Source organism: Amorphotheca resinae (assembly GCF_003019875.1).
Source record: "Amorphotheca resinae ATCC 22711 unplaced genomic scaffold M430scaffold_5, whole genome shotgun sequence".
NCBI lineage: Eukaryota > Fungi > Ascomycota > Leotiomycetes > Helotiales > Amorphothecaceae > Amorphotheca > Amorphotheca resinae.
The window spans coordinates 1,742,885-1,751,863 of record NW_020194475.1 but is presented as its reverse complement, the minus strand read 5'-3'; the positions used below and the strand labels follow the sequence as shown (position 1 = coordinate 1,751,863).

General features: G+C 50.4%; 3 protein-coding genes across 3 annotated transcripts; all 3 read left to right on the top strand.

The window, feature by feature from the left end:
* Nucleotides 1-1,739: 1,739 nt before the first annotated feature.
* M430DRAFT_235905 (hypothetical protein) lies at nt 1,740-4,786 on the top strand. Its single transcript, XM_024864930.1, has 6 exons — nt 1,740-2,415; nt 2,465-2,637; nt 2,690-2,894; nt 2,985-3,989; nt 4,044-4,358; nt 4,409-4,786. Exons 1-6 carry the CDS (start codon nt 1,924-1,926, stop codon nt 4,571-4,573), a joined length of 2,355 nt encoding a protein of 784 aa, XP_024721873.1. The 5' UTR covers nt 1,740-1,923; the 3' UTR covers nt 4,574-4,786.
* Nucleotides 4,787-5,617: 831 nt separating this feature from the next.
* M430DRAFT_34829 (hypothetical protein) lies at nt 5,618-7,572 on the top strand. Its single transcript, XM_024866620.1, has one exon. It carries the CDS (start codon nt 5,736-5,738, stop codon nt 7,395-7,397), a length of 1,662 nt encoding a protein of 553 aa, XP_024721872.1. The 5' UTR covers nt 5,618-5,735; the 3' UTR covers nt 7,398-7,572.
* A 599-nt stretch (nt 7,573-8,171) lies between these two features.
* On the top strand, nt 8,172-8,746 carry M430DRAFT_275523 (hypothetical protein; the record flags this gene model as incomplete). The annotated part of the gene is made up of 1 exon (XM_024865648.1): nt 8,172-8,746. One exon carries the CDS (start codon nt 8,172-8,174, stop codon nt 8,685-8,687), a length of 516 nt encoding a protein of 171 aa, XP_024721871.1. The 3' UTR covers nt 8,688-8,746.
* Between the last annotated feature and the right edge of the window lie 233 nt (nt 8,747-8,979).

Below are 8,979 nucleotides of genomic sequence, written 5' to 3'. Positions count from 1 at the left end.
AAAAAAAAACTCCCCAAATTGGAACCTCACGTGGTATTCACTTTATTCACTTTCTCTTTCCCACCTTTACCATATTGAATAAGAAGTTTTCGAATATCCACTGCACCATAGTTTGGTGCAGTGGGTAGCTGCCCGGGTAGCTAATATAAACACTCACCTATGTTGAGTGACTGCCCAAGACAAATCCACTGCACCGTTATAAAGTCGGTGCAGTGGACGGCTACCCGGACAGCTGACTGCCCAGGATTTAAAAGATAAACCCTGGGTAGTCATATAGAGACATAAGTACGTCAATCGCCCTAGGGCGGTTGGTCGAGCCCAACTCTTTTGCTATTTTATTCTCTGCTTCTCCTATTTTGGTACTTTTTGAGGGGTTGTGTCTTTTTCTTTTTCTTTTCTATCTTGCCTCTCTTTTTAGGTACGCGTATAGGGATCTTGTAGATTTGTTTAGCCATTCAGCGACTTCTCGTTCAAGATGACTTCCCAGCCATAAGAGTTACAAGCCCTAAACGCAACAACAGGCACATTCATCTTAATTACAGAGCACATCCATGCTGACAGATTTTTCTGCGGACATAGTTATACATACTCCTTTACCACGATCACCACTCAGAAAGGGGTAATCGCATGCCCCTGGGACGTGCAGTTCGGTTGATATCACGTGATATGCACGCCCCTTATCCAGCGCGGTGGTAAATTGGTCGGGGAGACGCCACAACAAAATCTGTACTCACATTCCTTGACCGATCTAAGACAATAGAATTGAACAGTATGATTGTAAAGGAGACCCAGGACAGGAACGGAGCGTTGGGGTGGTATGTTTCGATTGTGGTGTCACACGTTGTAAATATTCGCCACTTTAGCGGAGGAGTATCAGGAATTACGGCCAAGATACCTTAATCTTTCGCCTCCCTCATAATACACAGGCGCAGGTGGCGGTTTTGATACATGAATTTATAGCCTGTAAAATGTCTAATCCCGTCCATGTGCGCGTAAATATCAGACCCGCGACGTGGACGACGCGCGCTCCGCTCTCGTCTGGCGATATCGAATCTCGAAATATCGAATATCGGCCGTTACTGTACCAGTATTTGTAAAGCAGCATGTACGCTAGCCCGCCTTCGGCCTAACAGGACCAGAAATACGCTCGCCAGGTTTGTATTCAACACCTGCTGCCACTTTTTTCCCTCCCTCTGATGTCCTGCCCTCATATCCCGCAATCCCCTTTGCTTTATCCAAACCTCACATTTTCACTTCGCCCTGCCCAGTGCATCTTCATTCTGGTGGTGTTCGTTGCTATATCCCAGTCAACAGTCTGTGGTGGCGTCCTGGCCAGTCTCCTCCCCAGTCGCCAAATGCTTGACCAGCCTTGTCTCTGCCACGGAGCTTCGTGCTGAGATAAACGCAGAGACGGTGCAGCCGTAGCGTCCGCCCGTCCACCCCCATCTGGGTTCCGTCCGACAACACCAACCTATCCCCCCCCCCAAAATCCCTCCCGGCATCGATACCACTCTGCCTCGATCTGCGAGGTCCAGATCTCTCCTGTGAGAGCATATCGTCGACTTCGCCCCCCCCCGTCTCGACTTGGTCTGCTCGACTCCCTCGCTTGTCTCCTTGAACGCGCCTATCGCATCTTCTCACTGCTCTCCGCCAAAAGGGTCGTCACTTCGGGCCACGGTCATCGATTACCAATTTTTGCCCCGGTGCAGCGGTCTCCGTCTTCCTCCCTACGATCATCTGGGACGTCCGATCTCTTTGCGGTGAAGTTTCGTCGGTTTGGAGAAAATCTGTCGTTGCGACAATTCGGCTTTAACTGCTCCGCGTCTGAGGCGTGGTGGCTGACGGAGAGGCTTTCCACGACCTTGGGCTGCACGGTACAGCATCGGAGGGCCAGATAATTCACGAGCGTCAACAGTAGCGACGATGAACAACGTTAATATGGGTGGCATGAATGCCATGGGCGGCGGTCCCGTCGGCGGCGGTGGCATGCCAATGATGAATAACGGGGTGCCCGGTGGGAATATCCGACAACCAATGCCCGTAAATGACAATCAGCGCCAGCAGCTGAATACATACATCTACGAATACTTTCTGAGGAATGGCATGTATGATTGCGCGAGGTCACTACTCAACAGCGAACAGCCAATAAAAATTATCAAGGAGAGCCCCGGAAGGCGTCGCGATGAGAACGGCAATGGCATGGGAAATGGAACAGGCGACGATGGTGGAGATGGCGATTCAAAAGACAATATCGATTCAAAAGGAATTGATGATCTGCCAGCACCAGACGTGCCTCGAGAATGTCCCGAAAGCTGCTTCCTCTACGAGTGGTGGTGCCTTTTCTGGGATATGTTCAATGCTCAACGTGGAAAAGGAGATGGGCGAAACGTCTTGCAATACGTCAACCATACGCAGGTTTGTACTCCATTGGTGTGGTGTGATCAAATGCTGACCTCTTAATCAGGCACAGTCACGGCTAAGACAAGAACATCAGCAACATTTGCTTCGCGGGACGAGGACAGGCGAAATGATGCCCCAGTACCAGCAGATGATGCGAATGAATCAGCAGAACGGAATGAACCTGAATCAACAGAACAATGACCTGAGGCAAAAAGCGCTTCAGAATAACCGGAACCAGTGAGTACTTGAGGAGCGGCATTCCTTCAGTATCCTAACTGATATGCTGTAGAACCCCGCAGCAAATTCAAATGCTACAGCAAAAGAACGCGATGCAGCGCGATCCATCCGGGGGCGATCATCAGCAACGGTCAGGCTCCCCTGGATCGGCCGAAAATGCCCCATCCCCCTCGAAACGACCGCGACTTGATGGTGGAGGCAACGGCTTCAACCCGCAACAAATGCCGAATGGAAGAGGACAACCAATGCCCCAACAGGTGGGAAATTCTGGCCCCAGCAATGCTATTCAAGCGGCTCATATGCAGCTTAACAATGGCGTCGAATCAAATAATCTAACAGCTGAGCAGTTCCAGAACATGCCGGGCGGCGCGAACGCACAACAAGCGAGAACCTTGACCCAATACCAAGCGGGATTAGCACAGCAACAAGCAAACCAAATGCCAGGTAAAGGTATGCCGACTCAGGGTGGTTCTGCGAATCAAGGATCACCTATGATGTCCCAGGGACAGGATACGGGCGCAATCGCTGGGTATTACAATGCTGGTGAGATGGCTAACGGAATGCGGGGTACGGGTCAACCGGGTGCCCAACCTGGTGGAACTGGCGGCAATCATGCTCTTCAAGATTATCAGATGCAGCTTATGCTGCTCGAGCAGCAAAACAAGAAGAGGCTCATGATGGCACGCCAGGAGCAGGAGACCGCACCCGGAGGTCGTGATGGTGCTGCCCCTGGTGCGATGGGTCCTAACGGACAGCCCTTCCAAGGAACGTCGCCACAGGGAGCTCGTTCTGTAAATTCGCCCAACCCGGCCGAGCAGATAAAGCGAGGAACACCGCATATGAATTCTGCTGGAATGCCATCTCCCCTGCCAGAGGGTCAATCTCGGGGATCGCCCAGTGGCATGACCTTCAACATGCCTGGTGGACAGATGGATCCGAATATGACGGCTCCGTATTTCAAGATGAATGGCATGGACCCCAACATGGTTGGCAATATGCAAAACAACATGCGACCTCCTAGCTCACATCCAGGGGGTTTTCCCAACCAGTTGACCCCTCAGCAAGTAGCAATGGCTCGACAACAACAAGTTGCTAATGCGAACTGGCAAGGAGGTCAAAATGGCCAAATGATGCCAGGACCTAATCCAGGAGCTCCTCAGCAAAACATGGGTGGCCCAGGAACACCACAACAACGACAGATGCCACCTCCCGCCGCTCCCGTAGCTGGGGCTACAACTAACGGTCGAACCCAACCCTCGTCGCCGCAACAGGGCGCTGCCCCACCGACACCTCAACAGGCGAATAAGGCCAATCCTAAGAAGAAAGCTGAGACTAAGGACACAAAAGCTAAGGTAAACTTCTTTGTGTTATGCATACTTTTGTAGAAATGTTGACATTGATGACAGCGGGCTGCAAAGAAGGGAACCGCCGCGAATGCTAATGCTGGTGCTACACCATCCGCCGACTCCGCTCAAGAACCCGCGACGCCGACGCCTGCGACTCCGATCACCCCCATCCACCCGAATAGTTTTAAGAACGGTCAGAACGGCCAGAATGGCCAGAACCCCCAGAACGGCCAGAGCGCTCAGAACGCTCAGAACGGTGCTCCGCAACCTATCGCGAACGGTCAACCTGCCGCTCCTCCGATGAATGGCGGTGTCAATACCTCCGAGCAACCGGATCCTCTGCAAAATGGATATGTTATGGATAATGGCACAGGGGTAATTAGAGATCTTCCCTAGGGGTCAACTTGGATGCTAACGCTATATAGTTCGACTTGCACTCATTCGATTTTGCTAACCCAATCAGTGGCAACACTGATGTCCTCCACGATTTTGACTTCGATTCATTCTTACACCAAGATGGAGAAGGAGGTGTTGACAACTTCAGCTTCGATACGTCTGGTTTCATAGAGGGAGAGATTGGTGCAGAATGACCATAGGCAGCTCCGCGAGTGCCATTCTTAGTTTCCGGCGTTTTCGTTCATACCTCACGGCGTTTCATCGGATCATACCACCTCAGCTTCTAGCGCGTTCGTTCACTGTTCATGCGAAAGGAGTCAAGTTTCAAGTTTTAAGTTTCAAATGATTAGAAAAGAGCCGACTCGATTGTCTCGACCAAAATTTCCTTATTACATCAATTTGTTTTGTTTTGTGCGATTGGATAGGACTTATAGGGTGTCAATTACCCACCATTTCTTTTGTTACGTCTTTATTGCTGCAATGGACGCACCTAATACCTGTTTTACCTGCTGCCTCGCAGTGCGCTCGGCTTCAGGGCGACAGGCGGGATTGGAGTAGGGGTCATCACAAGAAACTTCTCATCTGTTTATTACCATGCGATATCTTTAGGGGTTGGGGCATGGAGGAATCCTGTGTATTTATCATGGAGGTCGAGCGGGTATTGTGGGGAGTGATGACAGTCCAATGGAGCACGATTTATATGTTCAGTTCCAGATTCCCAGGGATTTCGAATGTCGTGGTGTCGTGGAGTCGTGGAAAATGCTGGGCCGCCTCGCGGTGTTTTGAGTTCCCCAGCATTTGCTGGGTGCAGTAACTACAAATTCATGTCTCTGCTTAGCCCTATCCAGTGAGGCTATCTGGTGGCAATCAATACTTCGCGACAAAGGCAAAGAGGTAGGTAAGATGTCCAGGAACCAATCCGCTTATCTCCTGCGGCTGATTTGCCTTTTCGCGTCTGGCGTCTAGCGTCTAATCAACGCTTTGCGCTATTTCTACCATCCCACTCCTTTACCTCTTTGATTTCTCTTTTATAAGCTTGCACGATACTGGGGCTTTTCCGACTCACTCTGCTTGCATTGCTGCACTTCATATCCCCTTCATTTCTTCGCTGCCATTCTGTATTGTTGTGCTTTTGGCATCCTTGCCGCTTTGCTCGCAAGAATTTTGCAACCCCTCTCGACTCTAAATTATCGCTTTTTGGAATCTATTTACCTATATACCCCGCGCCCCTCCTTACCCCCTCTTCTCACGTGAAATTCCCCCTATTTCTTTGCGAAGCTATATCTGTCCTCGATCCATCCCTCTCTTGTCAACATCAATCCCTAATCAATTCAGAAGTAATAAATTCATTTCATCATGGCACCAATCCTCCCTCCAGATCTCAACGCACCATTTCAGGATCCCAAAATCGTACAATTGCGCACCTCCAAAATGAAAACGATGCGGGACCTCTCAATCAGCACTGGCATCTACAAGCAGCCGCGCAGCGACCGCGTTTTCTGCTCCTTCACGGGCCTCGAGAGCGACGAGCATGATCTCACATTCCACGGCGGCGTCGACAAAGCCGTGCACCAGTACTTCCCGGCGCACTACGCCTCCTGGGCCTCTGAATTTCCAGCGCGGCGAGAGGCCTTCGAAATCGGCGGGTTTGGGGAGAATCTCGTGTGCTCGGGCGGCATGAACGAGCGCAATGTCTGCATTGGCGACATCTTCCGGGTGGGCGCTGAAAGGGACGGCGTGTATTTGCAAGTGAGCCTGCCGCGGCAACCGTGCTTCAAACTCAATCATCGTTTTGGGATCAAGGGCTTTGCGGCCCAGACGTGGAAGAAGAGCCGCACGGGGTGGTACTACCGCGTGCTTCGGGAAGGCTGGATGCAGGTGGGCGATTCGATGGTGCTTGTGGAAAGGAAATATCCTGAGTGGACGATCGAGCGGATCCAGGAGTACCTTCACCGCGATACGAAGAACCTGGGGAAGCTGGAGGAGCTGCAAAGGATAGATGAGTTTGGGAACGAGTGTAAACGTGCATTCAAGTCTATGATTGCGAGTTTGAGACAAGAAATGGAAAACAGTCAGAAAGCCAAGGAGCCAGAGAAATGGGAGGAGTTCGAAGTCGTAGAGAAGGAAGCACAGACGAACAGGATCATCTCTCTTGTTCTGAAGAAGGAGAGCGAGGGCGAGGGCGAGGGAGAGAAACTCGATCCTGGCTGCTTTGTGAGATTAAAGCTTCCGAATGGTCTTATTAGACCCTACTCCATCGTTGGAGGCAACACCCACCGTTTCGAACTCGGCATCGCACTCGAGGATGAGAGTCGAGGCGGCTCTCACTACCTTTACCACAGCCTGAAGACAGGCGACAAGCTCCTCGTGGGGAAAATAACTCCCAGCGTGCCCATCAAAGAAGGAGCCTCAAACCACATCTTCATCGCTGGCGGCATCGGGATCACTGCCTTCCTGGCGCACATGGATATGTACAACCAGATCAACTACAACATGGAGCTGCACTACGCGGTGCGCTCCGCACATGATATCCCCTTCAAGTCCCAGCTTCGGAAATTCGGAGACCGCGTTAGGATCTATGATGCCGAGATGGGGCAGCGGATGGATATCCCTCGGATCCTCGCGGGGCGGAAATGGAATAGCAGTATCTATGTCTGTGGACCACAGCGCATGATAGACGACGCAGTGCGAGCTTCCAACGCGTGTGGAATGGCCCAGGACGAGATCCATTACGAAGCTTTCCAGATAGCGACCTCGGGCGATCCCTTCACGGTCGAGCTGAAGCGATCCAAACAAGTGCTGGAGGTAGGCGGGCAAACGACATTATTGGAAACGTTAAGAAGTGCGGGGTTGGATATAGATTCTAGTTGTGAGACGGGCAATTGTGGCACGTGTAGAGTGGAGGTTTGCGCTGGGAAGGTGGAACATAGGGGGAGTGCGCTGGGGCAGGAGGATAAGAGGGTTGCGATGTTGAGTTGTGTTTCGAGGGGGGTGGGGCGGATCGTTATTGATTTTTGAGGTTTTTATGTTGAGTTGGAAAGCGCTTTATCCTTCTATGTTAATAAACTATATCTTGGGAGCAGGGTTATATATATGCAATAGAGTGGTACATGGCCGGAAGTGAACAAATAATGAAGAACATGAAGCACTGTTTAGTCTATGGTAGAGATTCCCCCCTTGGTCCAAAGCAGGCGAGGCTTTCCTGAGACTATTAGGTGTTGGAGATGTGTTGACCTATATCTGCTGTCGGAAGTCTTCTATTCCATTTCCCCTACCTATTTTATACTCATATAAGTGCCAACTATAATAATGGAAAGCAAGAGCTACAATCTACTCAAACATTTGACGAACATATATATATCAAATCCTACCTACTTATTGCAAACTCCTTTTGATCCAACCTAACCATATCTTCAAACCACCATGTTGTACCTAATCCAAGACCACATTATATATAATTGATTATTTCTCACAAATCCCCCCTCCGTTGTTATTATCCAATTCTAATCTACCCCTTCCCTCTTACCTCACCAAACAGCCCGCTCACCGCATCAATTAATCTAGGAATAATATGCAGCTTGCGTATTCGGGTTCTTACATGATACCTCCCTTCCCGTACTTACAAGAGACTTTCCATGCACGATGATTTCTTTGACAATTCCCGCTATATGAGCAAGCAAATAAGCAGTCCGTTAATCTTCTGAAACAGCTCATTCCTCCCCCTCCCCCGCCCCCCCAACATACCACAGGATAATCTTCCCTCTGCACTCCCCCAAACTTCCCGAATTCAACATGTCTTCCAAATCCCCAGAAGAAGAAGAGGCATCCCCACAAACCGCTCGTCCCCCGCAACAACAACAAACCACACCCCAACGCCCCATCTCCGGGTTCACAAGCGCCGAGGAGCTAGAACTATGGTACATCTCTCTCTTCGCACGAGCCGAAGGGGAACTGACAGCTTTGCTCCAAGCAAAGCTAAGTCTCAGTGGCGACCTCTCACTCAATTGCAATTGTGCGGTCCTGATTAGTAAAGTGGAAGAAAGACTCCGAGAGCTAGAGTACTGGTTTGCGGAAGATACGATGAGATGTCGGGAGCGGTTGACGAGGGAGATTGAGGGGTTTGAGGGGCGGGTCAGGAAGCAGCTTGGGGATGGAAGGCAGGAGATGGGGAATTGGTGGAGGTTGTGGGAGTATAGACGGGAGTTGGGGATTTTGGGGAGATGTGGGGAGATGTTGGGTGAGAGAGTACAGGGAGGGAATGGAAAGGAAAGGAACATTGTACTCAGAATGGGCGGTGGTAGGGGGTGATGTAGACAGTATTGGTAGAAATGGCTGGTTATGAAAAGCTAAAAGGAAACAAAAGTTAGCCTAGAGAACTTTGACAGTTTTCTATCCTGAAATTGTGGTGGTTTGATTGTGATATGATTCTAGAATATGATCCTCTCCATGGCATTGCTCTGAATATCATGAAACAATGATCCATTCCACTGGAACCATCATCAACATTACCACCCAACCTCACCCAGACTGCCTACTCGGCGCTGACCAACCCACATATCTCATATCCATGTCCACAAAGATTAACTTCGTTCAAGAAATC